The 18,532-nt window shown below is 47.3% G+C and overlaps 1 protein-coding gene across 2 annotated transcripts in view; it reads right to left on the bottom strand.

Annotated features, from left to right (window-relative positions):
• Positions 1-15,298, bottom strand: part of shrprbck1r (sharpin and rbck1 related) — a 77,108-nt gene extending 61,810 nt beyond the window's left edge. For both annotated transcript variants that reach the window (XM_078536044.1, XM_078536045.1), the window contains exons 1-6: positions 14,722-15,298; positions 5,776-5,950; positions 4,211-4,366; positions 2,646-2,787; positions 1,767-1,857; positions 287-584 (exon numbers count right to left, since the gene is read on the bottom strand). In XM_078536044.1, coding sequence (XP_078392170.1) covers positions 287-584; positions 1,767-1,857; positions 2,646-2,787; positions 4,211-4,366; positions 5,776-5,950; positions 14,722-14,967 — 1,108 coding nt within the window. In that variant the 5' untranslated portion in view covers positions 14,968-15,298. The remainder of the gene's footprint in view (positions 1-286; positions 585-1,766; positions 1,858-2,645; positions 2,788-4,210; positions 4,367-5,775; positions 5,951-14,721) is intronic.
• Between the last annotated feature and the right edge of the window lie 3,234 nt (positions 15,299-18,532).

Here is an 18,532-nt window from a genome sequence, read left to right as displayed (position 1 = left end):
GCGAGAGATTGAGATTGAGAGAGAGAGATAGAGAGAGAGAGAGGGAGATAGGGAGAGAGAGAGAGATTGAGAGAGAGAGATTGAAAGAGGGAGTGTCTGAGAGAGAGATTGAGAGAGAGAGATTGAGAGAGAGAGAGAGAGAGTGCGCATCCAGGGATATGGATCAATGGCAGTAAATATTGAGCCATTAAGTAATTGAATGATGGACCGGGGACTGAATGACATACTGTTCCTATGTGACTCCCTATTCCTGAATTACACATTTAGCGAGTTTGTCTTGCCACACCTTTATTCACAGGCAGCTTGCTCGGCAATGTGCTGTACTTTCTCTTCTCTTCCTCCAGAAGGCCTTCCCTCCTCTGCATATCGATGCCTGTCTCACCATGTGCCATGACAGTGAGGGCCTGGTCCTCCTCATACTGGCGTCGTGGCAAGCTGGCCAGTTTTGCTGACAGCAGGTACAGGAAGGCTGAATCTCCATCCTTCTTCACACCGTATGAGCTCAGAGTTCTGTGATCGACTGCCAGGCACTGGCCTATAATCCAGCGCTGAACCACGGGATGGAATCCAAAATCTCGGAATACCTTACACACACAACAAACTTGGCATTTAACTCGTACCTTTAGTAGTAAACCGTCCCAAAGGTGCTTCACGGCAGCGTTACCAAACAAAATTAGATACTGAGCTCTAAAGAAATATTAGGACAGGTGACCAAAGGTCAGAATGGAATTAGTTTGGGATTGATACAGGAATATGAGGAAAGGGCAGGGCAGTGGGATTAGTCTGGAATTGTTACAGGACTATGCGGAGAGATTGGGGCAGTGGGATTAGTTTGGGATTGATACAACAACAGCAACTTGGATTTATATAGCACCTTTAAACATTCCAAGGCTTCACAGGTAATATTTGACACCAAGCCACAGGGGGAATTAGGAAAGATTAGGTCATGTGACCAAAAGCTTGGTCAAAAGGGTAAATTTTAAGGAGCACTTCAAAGGAAGAAAGTGAGTTGAGAAGGGGAGAGATTTAGGGAGGATTTGAGCTCGGGTTTAGGCAACTGCAGGTATGGTCACAAAGGATGGGGTGATTAAATTTGGACATGCTTAAGAGTTCGAGAGGCACAGATATCTCAGAGGTTTGTGGGGTTGGAGGAGGTTACAGAGAAAAGGAGCAGAGATACCGTGGAGGAATTTGAAAAGAGTGAGAATTTTAAAAATCAAGAGTTTGCTTGACTGGGAACCAATGAAGGTGAGTGAGCACAGGGTGATATGGAAACAGGACCTGGACAGCAATGGGAAACATATTTTCTACATCGACCCTTCTGAACTCTTCCACAATCTTTAAAGACCTCTATCAGGTCACCCCTCAGCTTTCTCTTTCCAAAAGAAAAGAGCCCAGTCTCTTCAATCTTTCCTGATAGTTACAGACTCTCAGGTCAGGTATCATTCTCTTCCAGTCAGGTATCATTCTAATCCACCGCTCCACCCCACCACCCCACCCACCCACCCACCCCCGCTACTCCCTCCGTGGCCCAGCCCAGGGCACTGAGGCCAGACCACAGCACCCGACCGTGGCCTCAGCCAGAGAGAGTTATCTTACTACAAACTGGGGTGGGGTGGGGAGGCAGGAGGAGGTGTCAAATCCCCTTGTGTGATCTCCTGGACCACGTGGCAAGCTGCATTCACGCTCAGGGTATTTCACATTCCAGCACTTGGTTAGCAATCTGTTCCTCAGCGCCGTAGCTTGATTACAGAAAGAGAAGTTACCTGTTGCTTTAACGTAGAGACAGTTGCGTAGGGAAAGACCTTCACGACAATAGTGGCAGAAGAGGCAGCATCCTCCACTCCAACTCTCATACTGAAGGGGAAGAGGAGGAACAAGAAGGCTTTAAACCTCAGCCAAGCTGGAAGGATCTGCAAAGTGGCCTGAACTTTCAACCATTTACTAGACCAGGTGTCTACAGAATGATGCAGCACAGAAGGTGCCCATTGGGCCCACCGTGCCTATGCACATTTTCTTACTTACTGACTTGTCCCATCTGAATTTGAGATGGTTTGGAAAATTTCCTCCTCAGTGCTACAGATAAATCTTAAACCCACATCTGGTGGATTCATCAACAGGAGATGGATATGAACCGATAATTGGAGTAAAGTCTCCTGGAGCTCTATGGTAGGTGCCTATGGAGCTTCTTAATGTAAAACACTAACACACCTGAACTCAAAAAAGCACAAACCTACAGCCTGGGCCAGCTCTTTGATACAGCCATCCAATTAGTCTTGCTAACTTGCTCTTTGCCTGATCGCTCTGCAAATATTTCCCCTTCGAGTATTTATCCAATTGCCCTTTGAAAATTATTTCTGAATCTGCTTCCATCACCCTTTCAGGCAGCGCATTCCAGATCACAACAACTCAGGGCACAAAAAATACTATCATCTCCCCCCCAGGTTCTTCTGTCAATTATGTAAATCTGTGTCCTCTGGTTACTGACCCTCCTGTCATCATCAAAATCCCTTCATGATCTTCAACATCTCTATTTAACTTAAACTCTACTGGAAAACAAATGAGTTACTGTAGAAATGTAAGCTTACTCTTTCAAACTGGTGTTGTAATGTGTATCATATGGAGTGATGTGAACTAGCAGTTACCTGATCTGCTGGTTGGGATATGCAGCCTCCTTGATCCAGATACTGAGACACACTTTCTGCTGTGCTAGAGTCACAGCACACTCTGACGACAAGGCAGAATCGCCTGCTTCTATCGCCTTGGTGAGTTGCTGAATAAGATCCTCTAGCATTAAAAATAAAAAATATTGCACAAGATGAATAAATTTAGATTCAAGATTTTCCCCAGCGCGTGGTTTGATTAGATATAGAGTAAAGCTCCCAGGACAGGTACAGCATGGAGTTAGGTACAGAGTAAAGCTCCCTCTACACTGTCCCCATCAAACACTCCCAGGACAGGTACAGCACGGGGTTAGATACAGAGTAAAGCTCCCTCTACACTGTTATTTAAATTTAAATTCAGAAGAGCCCCGATTGACACAATATGACAGTATTTGTGTATCTGGTTGTAATTTGTATCCATTTACGAACACTCTCTGTGGACCAGAACAAGAGCCTGTCAAAGTCATGTTACTTGGAACCCATAAGGCAGATAGAGCAGTGGGAGATCCTTCATCTATCCATTCTGTTCTGGATTTACAGTCAACTCCCAGAGCTGAAAGATCAGCACAATTCTGTTCAGTGCTGTCAGAATACACCATAAACTTTACCTTGGAACAGGAGGCAACCATTTAGCGCTCTCGATCCTGTTCCACCATTTGGTTTATTCACGGTTGTTCCATATCTCAACACCATTTACCTGCTTTGATTCCTCAAACCCTTAATCATAGAATTATAGAAAATTTACAGCACAGAAAGAGGCCACTTGGCCCATCGAATCTGCACCAGCTGAAAAATGAGCCCCCCAGCCTAATCCCACTTTCCAGCATTTGGTCCGGACCCCTGCAGGTTACAGCACAGGAGGTGCATATCCAGACACCTTTTAAATGAGTTGAAGGTTTCAGCCTCTACTACCCTTTCAGGCAGTGAGTTCCAGACCCCCACAACCCTCTGGCTGAAAACATTTTCATCGCCCCTCTAATCTTTCGACCAATCACTTTAAATCTATGCCCCCTTGTCACTGACCTCACTGTTGAAGTAAATAGGCCCTTCCCTATTCTATCCAGGCCCCTCATTATTTTGCACAACTCAATCAAATCTCCTCTCAGCCTCGTCTGTTAACATATCTATCCAATCTCGGAAATTTCCAATTGACCGCCAGCCTCAATTGCTGAATGAGGGTTGAATGATTGCCATTGTATGTGAAGGAATGCTTCCTGACATCACGGCTGAATAGCCAGGCTCTATTTTTTGGTTTTGTCCCGTTGTTCTGTCCCTGTTCCCCCCAAAAGAGAAAATAGTTTCTCTCTGTCTCTCTAATCAACTCCTTTAACGATCCTAAACGCCTCAATTAGATTACCTCAATCCTCTATATTCGAGGAAGTACCAGCCTAGTTTTTGCAACCTGTCCTCATATTTTAACCCTTTTAACCCTGGTATCATTCTGGTGAAGCTGCGCTGCACTCCCTCCGAGGGCAATATCTCCTTCCTCAGGTGTGGTGTCCAGAACTGAACACAGTGACTCCAGGTGAGGTCTGACCAGACTTTACCTGTTCTGGAGATGTCCATTCCTGTTCTCGAGATGTCTGGGGCAGCTTTTGGAGGCTCTGCCCGTAGCCCGGCACCTCCCTCAGTCACCGGTGGAGCTGACTGTAATGGGGTTCCTGTTGACCCGTTTTGGTTCTGTTGACCAGCAGTGGAACTTGCTGAAAGAAGACAAAATTAATTGAAACTAAACAAGGCAAGCATCTAACAGCAGCTAAAAGTCAGGTCATCCAGTAAATCAAGGACTCTTGCCTCAGTCAAAGGTTGTGGGTTCACTCCCACTCCAAAGACTTGAGTCCATATTCCAGGTTGACACTCCCAAAGTAGTAATGACAGAGTAGCACCGCGCCGCTCCAAGGCTCAGCGCTGGGTCAGCGCTGCGATAAAACGCTGCTGACATTTACTCTGAAATGGTCTAGCTCCATATTAAGGTTATACCTCCTTGTTTTGGACTCCCCCAACAGAGGAAAGATTCTGTCTTCTGACCTCTCAATCCTTTAATCTTATGTACGAGGGAAAACAAGCCTAGTTGATGTAATCAATTTTCATAATTTAACCCTTTGAGCCCCAGTATTATTTTGGTCAATCTGCACTGTACCTTTGAAGGCCAATATATGCTTCCTGAGTGCGGTACTAAGAATAGTGGGAACAGTTTCTACTTTATTTGCTCTATTGAAGCACCTCATAATATTGAGCAGCATTGCTAATTAACCAGAGTGACAGCCCAGGATGATTAGAGTCATAGCGGCACAGATCTTCATTTCAGTCATGGTTTACTGGGCAGCAGTGATACTTGCACTCCTATATGCTTCAGAGACTTTGAGAGCCGACAGCAGGTACCTCAAAGCACTAGAGGACTACCACCAGTAGTGCCTTCACAAGATCCTCCAAATCTGGTGTCAAGACAGACAGTACAACAGCAGCATCCTCTCCCAAGCCAACATGCCCAGCATCGAGGTGCTAATCACTCAAAACCAGCTCCACTGGGTGGCACATGTCATTTATATGCCAGACACCAGACTCCCGAAGCAATGTTCTGCTTGGAACTCAGTGGCGGTAGGAGAGTCCTAGGAGGATAGCTGAAACGCTGTAGGGATGTCCTCAAAGCATCTGTGAAAAGGTCAAACATCCCCGCTGACTCATGGGACTCCCTGTCTTGTGGCTGACCAAAATGGTGAAGGTTCATTCGGGAAGGCACCGAACATTTCGGAGAGACATTGCCCGGAATGCGCAGAGGTGAAGTCGAGGCATCAGAGGGAGCGCACAAACCTCCAAACAACCCACGTAACCAACTCTTCAAGCACCACCTGTCCCACATGTGGCAGAGACTGCAGATCGTGCACTGGACTTATCAGCTATCTCAGAACCCAAACCGGAGTAGAAGCAAGTTATCTTTGATCCTGGGGGACTGCCTTAAAAGCGAAAAAGTATAGAAGGAAGCCATTGAGTCCGTGCCCGAGACTATGAGTTTAGTATCCAAAAGCTAAGTTTACTAAGCTACTTCAGAAAAAAATTAATTTCTTCACACTGTCACTGTTCCTCTTCCACCTCCGCCCTGCACCTTACCCACCTTTCTCGACCTCTCTCAAAGAGCTGGTGATGATTGTTGACCACTTCTGAGCCTCCTTTTCATCCTCAAAGAGAAAGGTCATCTGCTCGGCGGGTTGGCTCCTTGTACTAATTCCATGGCAGGTTGCACTCTTGAATTCATAGATGATATCTTTTAAATTAAATTCGTAAAGGCTCTGCAAATAGATCAGAAACAGGGGTCCATGAATTTTGAACAAGCATGAGTGAAAAACTTACAGTTCAAAGCCAAATCTGTGCTAGTTAATGTGTTGAAGTGTCTGCTTAAATTCCTTACTTAATGACACAGGAAACTGGACAACTTCAGCAAAGCTAGCACGCTTGTCAAAATTAAATGCAGGACTATTCTGGAAAGACTTAGCAGCTGAGACAGAGTTCATGGAGACACAGGTAGAGGATAACTGGGAGTTGTTACTGATGAACAGCTACGAGGAAGTACCAAGCTAGGGAAAGAATGAAGGAGAGGTTTGCAATTGGCTGGAGGGAACGAGTACAGTCCCCACTTGCTTGCAGACAAGTGCTGTTAATGGAGGATGTCTGCACCAGAACCTCTAGGAGTGGAGAAGGGATAACCAATGGATCTACAGCGGCTCTGGCAGTCACACCCCTGCAGTTGGCCCACCCTTCCCCACCATGCTTCTGTGCCACAGGAACATTCTGCTCTTTCCCAGATTTCCTGCGCTTTCCTCCACTATTCTGCTGTGACCATCTGCACCTCCACACTACTTGAAAAGGTACTTCACCGACTGAAGGGGACACCCTGAGATTGTGAAAGACGCTATATAAATACAATCCTATCTTTCTTTCCATCCATCTTTTGATGCTTTGTCTCACTGTCACCTCCATTTGCCTCACACCATCATCACTTCCATCATCTCCTGACCTCCAACCAGTCACAAATCTCTCCTCACATCTCTATTAACACCCTGCTGTTCCCTAACTCTGTATCTGCTTTGGAAGCTGCTCATCTCCAACATCTTCCGGTTCTGACCAATAGTCTTCATCCTGAAAAGTGAACCCAATGTTTCACCCCCCACAGGTGCTGACCCGTTTCAGGATCTGCGGGACTTTCCCTATAGGCACAAGAGCTGACCAGGTCATCTGCCACAATCAGTCACTCCAACTGCAAAGAACACAACCATACTGATATTGTCCAATAGTATCTGTCAACAAGCTGAGGGAGCCCTGCTCTGTCAGACAGTCAGCAATGATGTCACAAAACCATCATATTTTAACATAATCTTATTGTGGGATATTGTAAAGTAAGCTTATGTTTGTGTGCGGGGTTGTGTGTGTGGCTGGTTTAATTAAATTAGAGATGGGTAGACTGCAAGGTTGAAATTATCAAAAGAGTTAGGCGTAAAAAGGCATTTGAAATCCTAATGGGTGAGCTAGGGTAAAGTCATCAGATAGGGCGCGAATGAACTTTGCATTTTTACATAAGGGGAAAAGTTGTTGGATTTTCAAAGAGGCAAGTTTTTTTACAGCCGGCAAGATAAATAGGGCAAGGTTTGATTTTTCCCAAAAGAGCTGACCGTAATGACAACATAAAAGATTTTTATATTATGGGAAAAGTAAATTCCAAAGACATGGGGAACAACAGGATTCATAAATCAAAGAAGGAGACATATATTTAAAGAAGGACGGAAGACTGTGTGGGGGTGGCCACCTGAGATCTGAAAGGTACACCACGTGAAACAGACTTGGGGAAATGCCTCTAGCCACTTTGCAGAAGTCTGCTGTTCCAGTAACCAAAGTTGGGTTAAAAACCTTTTGAAGTCCACTGAGTGGGTGCTGTGGTAACCTTGCTGGGTTGCCTCTATAAATTTAAGATCTATTTTGGACTGTTGCCTTCAAAGGGGTGTGTAGTTGGGAGTCTGGTTAATTAAGAAATTTTGGGAACTGTTATAATATTAAGTAACTGTGTAACTGTAGTCTTGTGTATGTGTTTTATTCTTTTCTTTTGTTAATACATGTTTTAATTTAATTTTTAAAATCTCTAAAGGTGTAGGTGGAATAATTGCTTCTGAATTCTCGTAATAAATATAAATTGCAAAACTGTTGCGATAGCTTGGCCAAGTTTCCCTTGTGGATTTGGTCAGCCTGGCAAATACCACCTGCTGTAGGACTGCACAGCTAAGATCTGATCTGTTGCTTTGTTATCACTTTGCTCTCTACAACATGCTGCTTGACATTCATGTAGTCCTGTGTTGTAGCTTCACCAGGTTCACAGAATCACAGGATCACACAGTGCAGAAGAGGCCCTTCGGCCCATCGAGTCTGCACCGACAAGTGAGAAACACCTGACCTACCTACCTACCTAATCCCATTTACCAGCACTTGGCCCATAGCCTTGAATGTTGTGACGTGCCAAGTGCTCATCCAGGTACTTTTTAAAGGATGTGAGGCAACCTGCCTCCACCACCCTCCCAGGCAGCGCATTCCAGACCGTCACCACCCTCTGGGTAAAAACGTTTTTCTTCAAATCCCCCCTAAACCTCCTGCCTCTCACCTTGTACTTGTGTCCCCTTGTGACTGACCCTTGAACTAAGGGGAACAGCTGCTCCCTATCCACCCTGTCCAGGCCCCTCATAATCTTGTACATCTCGAAGGTTAACACTTCATTTTTAGGTATGCCTGGTGCTGCTCCTGGCATGTCCTCCTGCACTCTTCATTGAACCAGTGTTGATCCCCTAGATTAATGGTAATCGTAAAGGGAAAGTATATTGGGCCATGAAGTTACAGATCATGGACGAATTAGAATTATTCTGCTGCTGATGGACCACAGCACCTCATGGATGCCCAGTTTAGAGTGATTGCCCATGACATCAAGGCAGCATTTTACCGAGTGTGGCATCAAGGGGCCACAGCAAAACTGGAGTCAATGGGAATCAGGGGGTAATCTCTCCGCTGGCTGGCTAGCACAAAGGAAGATGGTTGTGGTTTTTGGAGATCAATAACCTCAGCTCCAGGACATCACTGCAGGAGTTCCTCCGGGTAGTGTCTTAGGCCCAACCATCTTCAGCTGCTTCATCAATTACCTTCCTTCCATCATAAGGTCGGAAGTGGGGATGTTCTCCGCTGATTGCACAATGTTCAGCACCACTCGCAACTCCTCAGATACGACTCCTCAGATACTGAAGCATTCCATGTTGAAATGCAGCAAGACCTGGACAGTATCCAGGCTTGGGCTGACAACCGGCAAGTAACATTCCCAACACACAAGAGTCAGGCAATGACCATCTCCAATAAGAGAGAATCTATCAATGGCATTACCATCACTGAATCTCCCACTATCAACATCCTGGGGGTTACCATTGACCAGAAACTGAACTGGACTAGCCGTATAAATACTGTGGCTACCAGAGCAGGTCAGAGGCTAGTAATCATGCAGCAAGTAATTCACCTCCTGACTCCTCAAAGCCTATCTGCCATCTACAAGACACAAGTCAGGAGTGTGATGGAATACTGCCCACTTGCTTGGATGAGTGCAGCTCCCACAACACTCAAGGAGCTTGACACCATCCAGGACAAAGCAGCCTGCTTGGTTGGCACCCTATTCACAAACATTCATTCCCTCCATCACCAATGAACAGTGGCAGCAATGTGTACCATCTACAAGATGCACTGCAGGAACTCACCAAGGCTCCTTAGGCAGCACCTTCCAAACCCACGACCGCTACCATCTAGAGGGATAAGGGCAGCAGATAGATGGGAACACCACCACCTGGAAGTTCTGACTTGGAAATATATCACCATTCCTTCACTGTCACTGGGTCAAAATCCTGGAACTCCCTCCCTAACAGCACTGTGGGAGTACCTATACCACATGGACTGCAGCGGTTCAAGAAGGCAGCTCACCACCACCTTCTCAAGGGCAATTAGGGGTGGGCAGTAAATGCTGGTCTAGCCAGCGAAGCCCACATCCCACAAATGAATAAAAAAAAGTTTTGAGCAGCTGGATCAGTTCTAATGGGTAGGTGACAGTAAAAATTAAATGACAAAAAGATGCAAGGCAAATGGAGATGGGCATGGGACAAGAAACAACAGATGGGACTAGAGGAGGTGTAATTGGGAATAGCAGAGTCATCACCAACATGGAACAAAAAATTGAAGGCAGTTATTGATCTAAAATGAAATGAAATGTTGTGTGAAGTGCCTAATCAACAATGACGTGCTGCTCTTCGATCTTGCATTGAGCTTCACTGAAACAGTGGCACAGAATTGAAAGGTTAGGGTGGCAGAGATTTAAATGACATGGGACCGGAAGTTTAGGGTCATGCTTGCGGCTTGAATGGAGGTGTTCTGCAAAGTGGTCATCCAACCAGCATTTTGTCTCCCCAGTATAGAGGAGACAACATCGTGAGCAGCGAATACAGTATACTAAATTGTAAATTACAAGTAAATCACTGTTTCACTTGGAAGGAGTGTCTGGGGCCTTGAACAAGCAAGAGAGGAGGTTAAGAGGGCAGGTGATGAATCTGCTGTGCCTCCACAAGATTCAGAGAGCAAGGGGAAGGGGTGAGGCGGGGTGCAGTATTGAATAACGGCGCAGACACAGTCCACGGTCCTGTCAACCATGGTGGAGGGGAATCCTCGGAGGAGGTAAATCGAGAGAGGGGACCTGAGTTGGACTGGTACAAACAAAGTTCCACATATCTCATGAAATGGGAGGCATGGACTTAAAATAGAGAAATTGCTGGAAATACTGAGTAAATCTGGCCGTATCTGTGAGAAACAGAACTCTGATGAAAGGGTTCTGATAGAACGTCACCACCTGAAAAGTTAACTCTTTCTCTCTTCATAGAAGCTGCCCATAGAAACACTTTGTGCCTATTTCAAATTTCCATCACCTGCAGTATTTTGCTTTTATTGTTACAGCTGTGACCTATACAGGTTGCTAAAGCAACATCTTCTATTTGGAGGAAAAAAGGAGAAAGTGTTCAAAGTGAGAACAAGTTCAGCCACGTGGAGAGGGTGGGGACAAGAGCTGGGCTTCCATTCAAGGAAGGAACAGAGGGCCCTCAGGCCATACTGGTGGGAGAAGGTGGTGCAAGGGATTGGATGTTCATGGTGAAAAGAGAACAGTTTGGGCCAGGAAAATGGGAACTGAAGGATGGCGTCAGTAGGGTCAAAAATGGAAGTGGGAATAGACTGGACAAGGGGAGAAAAAAAGACAGGGTTGAGTTATGAAGAAGTCAGTTTCATGGGGCAGGGGCAGGCTGAAATGATAGTTCTTCCAGGGCAGTTCCGAGGAAACATTGTACTGTGAAGCACTCTATATCTCATCTGAAAGATGGCATTGCGACAGCGCAGTGCTCTCTCAGTGTGGACCCCGCAACAGTGCGGCGCTCCCTCAGTGCAGACCCCGGGAGGCGGTGGCATAGTGCTATTGTCACTGGACTGGTAATCCAGAAACCCAGGGTAATGCTCTGAGGACCTGGGTTCGAAACCCACCACAGCAGATGGTGGAATTTGAAACCAATAAAAATCTGAAATTAAAAGTCTAATGATGACTGTGTAACCATTGCCGATTGGCATAAAAACCCATCTGGTTCAGTAATGTCCTTTAGGGAAGGAAATCTGCTGTCCTTACCTGGGTAAGGCATACATGTGACTCCAGACCCACAGCAATGTGGTTGACTCTTAAATGCCCTCTGAACAAGGGCAATTGGTGATGGGCAATAAATGCTGGCCTAGCCAGCAGTGCCCATCCCATGAACAAATAAAAAAGTGTGGCACTCCCTCAGCATCTACCCACTGACAATTCAAACTCTAGTAGGATTTGAATTAAAATTCCCTGGATTATTAGACAAGGAGTTATGAGTCCAGGAACATCCAGGAATAATCACTATCCGATTATACATTACCTGATGAACATCTTCAAACCATGATTCCCAGAGTAACGAGGTGAAATTCTACTCTGTTCTTGCTTGCTGTTCTGTGCCTGATGGTTCCTTCTCTCCCCAGTAAGCACACCACCCAGCTGGAATTCCCCACTCTGCAACTCCATTTCTTACAGAGTCAATGGATATGGTGGTTTCTTTTTAGAAAAAACAAGACGGGGAATTTATAAAAAAATTTCCTCTTATGCAAGGTTACTAAGCAACCCTGTTCAGGATTTGAAACCACAATCAGGAGGTGGAAGTTGAAACAAAGTGAAAGCCAAGGTTGTTCTCTCTTAGTTCTTCAATGTTGCTTTATGATGTCAGGTCCAAGAATAGATGAGGAGGCCACTCAGCCCACTGAGCCTGTCCCACTATTTAATTAGATAATGGCTGATGTGCACCTTGACACCCCATCCGAGGTGTCAGCTGTGGCTCAGTTCATAGCACCCTCGCCTTTGAATCAGAGGGTTGTGGGTTCATGTCCCACTCCCGGAAACCAAGAACTGTGATTGTACTCGAAAGAGTTGCAATCTGTGACTGTTGATAACTCGAAAGAATTTTTTTTTTTTTGACACCCCATCCACCTGGCTTTGCTCCTTATCCCATACGCCTGTCTAACAAAAATCTATCAATCTCAGTTTAGACATTTTTAATGACTAACCCAGCGGCACCAGATTACTTCTGGGAAAGAATGAAAGCTTTCCACGACTCCTTGTGTGAAGAAATGCTTCCTCAGCCTAGCTCTAATTTGGAAGCGATGCCACCTTCTCCTGGACTCTCTAGTTCCGACTGGTGGTGGGCCTTCCTCTTCAAAGTATTGGTATAAGACTGGAATCACATACAGACACAGACCAGGTAAGGATGGCAGATTTCCTTCCCAAAAGGACATGAATGAATCAGATGGGTTTTTACTACAATCCGGTAATTTCATGGTCACTGATAATGATACTGCTTTTTACTTCCTTATACTCAATTCAACTCTCAAACTGAAATGTAGGGATGAGGGCTTAACTGGTGCCAAGACAAAAGGTTGTGAAATTGGGCTCACTTGAGTAATAGACAGCGAGATAAAAAGAACATCCAATTCAAAATGTAAGATTGTAAATTTATGAAGGAATTAGAACTGAGATTTTGTTGACCAGAAGCAGATCGCTTAAAGTCACTCCCAGAGTTTATGAATCTATTAAGTAATTAACTTTGTGAATTATACATTGGCTGACTTTTAGTTGCCCATAGACATAGATATATTTTCAATGCCAACCTGGCGCTGAGGGAGCGCCGCACTGTCGGAGGGTCGGCGCTGAGGGAGCGCCGCACTGTCGGAGGGTCGGCGCTGAGGGAGCGCCGCACTGTCCGAGGGTCGGCGCTGAGGGAGCGCCGCACTGTTCGAGGGTCGGCGCTGAGGGAGCGCCGCACTGTCCGAGGGTCGGCGCTGAGGGAGCGCCGCACTGTCCGAGGGTCGGCGCTGAGGGAGCGCCGCACTGTCCGAGGGTCGGCGCTGAGGGAGCGCCGCACTGTCCGAGGGTCGGCGCTGAGGGAGCCCCGCACTGTCCGAGGGTCGGCGCTGAGGGAGCCCCGCACTGTCCGAGGGTCGGCGCTGAGGGAGCGCCGCACTGTCCGAGGGTCGGCGCTGAGGGAGCGCCGCACTGTCCGAGGGTCGGCGCTGAGGGAGCGCCGCACTGTCCGAGGGTCGGCGCTGAGGGAGCGCCGCACTGTCCGAGGGTCGGCGCTGAGGGAGCCCCGCACTGTCCGAGGGTCGGCGCTGAGGGAGCCCCGCACTGTCCGAGGGTCGGTGCTGAGGGAGCGCCGCACTGTCGGAGGGTCGGTGCTGAGGGAGCGCCGCACTGTCGGAGGGTCGGTCCTGAGGGAGTGCCGCACTGTCGGAGGGTCGGTCCTGAGGGAGTGCCGCACTGTCGGAGGGTCGGTGCCGAGGGAGTGCCGCACTGTCGGAGGGTCGGTGCCGAGGGAGTGCCGCACTGTCGGAGGGTCGGTGCCGAGGGAGTGCCGCACTGTCGGAGGGTCGGTCCTGAGGGAGTGCCGCACTGTCGGAGGGTCGGTCCTGAGGGAGTGCCGCACTGTCGGAGGGTCGGTGCCGAGGGAGTGCCGCACTGTCAGAGGGTCGGTGCCGAGGGAGTGCCGCACTGTCGGAGGGTCGGTCCTGAGGGAGTGCCGCACTGTCGGAGGGTCGGTCCTGAGGGAGTGCCGCACTGTCGGAGGGTCGGTCCTGAGGGAGTGCCGCACTGTCGGAGGGTCGGTCCTGAGGGAGTGCCGCACTGTCGGAGGGTCGGTGCCGAGGGAGTGCCGCACTGTCGGAGGGTCGGTGCCGAGGGAGTGCCGCACTGTCGGAGGGTCGGTGCCGAGGGAGTGCCGCACTGTCGGAGGGTCGGTCCTGAGGGAGTGCCGCACTGTCGGAGGGTCGGTGCTGAGGGAGTGCCGCACTGTCGGAGGGTCGGTGCTGAGGGAGTGCCGCACTGTCGGAGGGTCGGTCCTGAGGGAGTGCTGCACTGTCGGAGGGTCGGTGCCGAGGGAGTGCCGCACTGTCGGAGGGTCGGTCCTGAGGGAGTGCCGCACTGTCGGAGGGTCGGTGCTGAGGGAGTGCCGCACTGTCGGAGGGTCGGTCCTGAGGGAGTGCCGCACTGTCGGAGGGTCGGTCCTGAGGGAGTGCCGCACTGTCGGAGGGTCGGTGCTGAGGGAGCGCCGCACTGTCGGAGGGTCAGTACTGAGGGAGCGCCGCACTGTCGGAGGGTCGGTGCTGAGGGAGCGCCGCACTGTCGGAGGGTCAGTACTGAGGGAGTGCCGCGCTGTCGGAGGGTCGGTGCTGAGGGAGTGCCGCACTGTCGGAGGGTCGGTGCTGAGGGAGCGCCGCACTGTCGGAGGGTCGGTGCTGAGGGAGCGCCGCACTGTCGGAGGGTCGGTGCTGAGGGAGTGCCGCACTGTCGGAGGGTCGGTGCTGAGGGAGCGCCGCACTGTCGGAGGGTCGGTCCTGAGGGAGCGCCGCACTGTCGCCGCTGATATCTAATGAGTGGGTTTGATTTTCTCACCAGGCTCTTGCTGAGGAGACTGTCACTGTAATGAACTCCCAGCCGGAACTCCCCGGGCCGCTCCATGCTCAGCTGTAGGCGGAGGGCCGAGTGCTCACCGCCGGCCGCCGCCCGATGCCCAGGCCCCGGCCCCGGGCCCAGAGCCAGGCCGCGCCCTCCGCCAACTCCCTCCGACACCCGGCACGACATCAACACCGTCACCTGCTGAGGAGCCGGCCCAAGGCCCCGCGCCTCGATCTTCGCCATCGCCCCGAGAAGCGCAGGGCGGACTCCCTCAGCTGTGACTCCCTCCCACTGGGATCTGCACCACCGCAAACAGAGACCGGGCGGCAACACAGGCTTTGAACAAAAGGTCCAACCACCACCGCCGCCCCCTCTCCCACTGTGAGGGATATCCAACCACCTGGACTTAGAACTCAACTATTGCCTGAAAAGAAAAAACTATGGTTGGTTTTATTGCTTGGTGCTATTCCGGAACAGGACCAATAATCTGTGCAATTTGGACATGACATAAAAGCAAAATACTGTGGATGTTGGAAATCTGAAACAGCAAACCTGGTTAATACACAGCAGGTCAGGAAGGAAAGAGAAATTGAGTTAGTGTTTCAAGTCAATCCACTTCCCCGCTTCTGTTTTTCTCTCCACAGATTTTGCCAGGCCTGCTGATTGAGTATTTCTTGTGTTTTTGAAGTGTTACGATCTCTATGGAGACCCGATAACTTTTAAAGAGGAATCAAAGTTCTAGTTATTATTTGAAATGTTGACTTCGACATTTCATATATTAAAAAACTTTTACTGCATCAAATGACTTTAAAAAAAACGAAATTGGCCAAACATGATTTTTCCTTGTAGGCAACTTATGCTTTAAATTATGGAAATAAACGATGCCTTGTTATTTATCACACATTGCACTGTCCACAGAATTACAGTTCAAACAGTTCACAGTTGCTCCCAGCTTCCAAAGCGGTTCTTCCTTTTACTTTTCCCAGCCAGGTCACTTCTAATCCCAACCAGGCAATTTGTAATCCCAGAACTCTCTCTCAGTCTGAGGGTTAGACTGTAGATTTCTTCCTCTAGGCATATCTCCCAGTCATTAGTTTTTCACAAACTCAGTCTTCAAACTGAGCATGAGCTCCCACTCACATTCTGTGTGGTGAACGATAAAGTCAGCATTTTCCCTGTTTATTGTGTAGGCCTGGCTGATTCTATTCCTTGCTCTCTACTTCTCTCAGTTGGCTGCAGAACACACAAGACAAAATCTGCAACTGCTTTCTGTGATACATCTGGGTTTATAGGGAAGCCTGTAACCTGATCTCAAAATGGCCTCCTCTATCCTTTTCTCCGTGGCAATGAGAAACACATTAGATTTATCTCTAAGTAGAAATAATAATAAGTTACCTTTTATCTCAACTTCCTTTTATCTTAGAAGTAAAGTGATGGTTTACAACATAATTGTTCACAACTTGATACTTATAGCAGCTATCTAGGACTTTGGGAGACACATGGACTGTTCATTATAGATGTAGAAACAGCTGTCAGTATCCCCACTTGCACCTCCTTCTCAATAAAACCGTCTGAGTCTTTCTTTAATCTTTAACAAAAGATACAGTCCCAAACTGTAACACTCTTATTAACCAAAAGATTTAGCCCTAAAACACAATGATCTTGTAAAATCCTCATCTTGTAAAACTGTTAAAAAAAATTGATGTTGGAGCAAGGCAAAAGTGGATGGGAAAAGGTGGTCGGGGGAGATGATCGCATATCGGTAATGTCGCTGGACTAGTAACCTAGAGGCCCAGGCTAATGCCCTAGGGACACAGGTTCAAATCCCACCACTGTAGCTGGAGAAATTAAAATTCAATTTATACAATCTGCAATTAAAAAGCTAGTAGTGGTGATCATGGAATTATCATTGATTGTCATAAAAACCCATCTAGGTTTTAGGTTCACTAATGTCCTTCAGGGAAGAAAATCTGCCATCCTTACTTGGTCTGGCCTACATGTGACTCCAGACCCACAGCAATTGTTGACTCTTATGTGCCCTTTGAAATGGCCTAGCAATCCACTCACTTCAAGGGCAAATAGGAATCACCAACAAATGTTGGCCTTGCCAGTCCAGAGGACATTAGGAGGCTACAATGGGATATAAATAAGTTCAGTGAGTGGGCAAAGATCTGGCAAATGGAACATAATGTGGGCAAATGTGAAATTGTCCATTTGCAAGAAAAAAAACACATCATCTAAATAGTGAGAGATTGCAGAGCTCTGAGATGCACATGGATCTAGGTGTCCTAGTGCATGAATCACAAAAGGTTAGTATGCAGGTACAGCAAGTAATTAGGAAAGCAAATAAAATGTTATTGTTTATTGTGAGGGGAATTGAATACAAAAGTAGAGAGGTTATGATTCAGTTATACAGGACATTGTTGAGACCACATCTGGATTACCAATCAGAATCCATTGTCATGACACAGTTGGGAAAGGCTGAGCTGTTTAAATTCCAGAGGGAAACTTTAACAACTGTCATAGCCTATATTTTCAATACACATGTCTACAAATTACTACCATAATAACTTTTAAACAAATCCCCAAATTAAGCACTCCCTTGTAAATCTTCACCAAGGCAAAATTAACCCATAGACTTTAGACTTACTTGAGGAAGGATGTAGCTGCATTGGAGGCGGTTCAGAGGAGGTTCACTAGATTGATTCCAGAGATGTGGGCTTGTCTTATGAGGAGAGATTGAGCAGTTTAGGTCTATACTCGTTAGAGTTTAGAAGGATGAGAGGATATCTAATTGAGATATATAAGATGCTAAAGGGGGTAGACAAAGAAGACATGGAGCGGATGTTTCCCCTTGTGGGGCATTCTAGAATGAGAGGCCATAGTTTTAGGCTAAGGGGTGGTAGATTTAAATTAGAGATGAGCAGGAATTACTTTTCTCAAAGGGTCATGAATCTGTGGAATTCACTACCTCAGAGCGCAGTGGATGCCGGGACGCTGAATAAATTTAAGGAGAAGATAGACAGATTTCTAATTAGTAACAGGTTGAAAGGTTATGGGGAGAGGGCGGGAAATTGGAGTTGAGACCAAAATGAGATCAGCTATGATCGTATTGAATGGCGGGACGGGCTGGAGGGGCTGAATTACCTACTCCTGCTCCTAGTTCTTATGTTACATTCTTAAACAGACACAAGGCAAAGCACATTTGACCTTACAAATTCAAAATGAGGTTCCTTTCAATTTGGTTTCTTTACAGACAATTGTAGGTTTGCAGGTTTGTTAGATCTTCAATGCCTCTGACTCACACACACAAACTCCTCTCAGTTTATATCTAGCTTTCCCTTTGAATGTAAATTTTATTGTATTACTAGGTTTTTTTTAATCTCTCCTAACAATAATTCTTTCATTCCACCAATTTTATTAGTAATATAAACACATTGTTTGGCGACTCCCAGCTAGGTGCAAGATTTTACTCCCTTCTTTTGAATGGTTTATTCAACAAATGCGAATGTACTTGAGACGCGAGAATAAGGGAAGTAAACACGTGGCTAAAGGAGTGGTGCGGGAAAGAGGGGTTCCATTTCATGGGGCACTGGCAACAGTATTGGAACAGGAGGGATCTGTACCGTTGGGACGGTCTCCACCTGAACCGATCTGGAACCAATGATCTAGCGAAAAGGGTAAATAGGGTGGTCAGCAGGACTTTAAACTAGAAAGTGGGGGGGAGGGAAGGGTAAAACTCCAAGAAGTATGACCAATGGGAAACAAAGCAGCAGGTTAGCATGTTGGGGGATGATTCAACTTCATG

This window comes from Cetorhinus maximus, chromosome 3 (genome assembly GCF_964194155.1).
Source record: "Cetorhinus maximus chromosome 3, sCetMax3.hap1.1, whole genome shotgun sequence".
NCBI classification, from domain to species: domain Eukaryota; kingdom Metazoa; phylum Chordata; class Chondrichthyes; order Lamniformes; family Cetorhinidae; genus Cetorhinus; species Cetorhinus maximus.
This window is presented reverse-complemented; position numbering and strand designations above follow the sequence as displayed.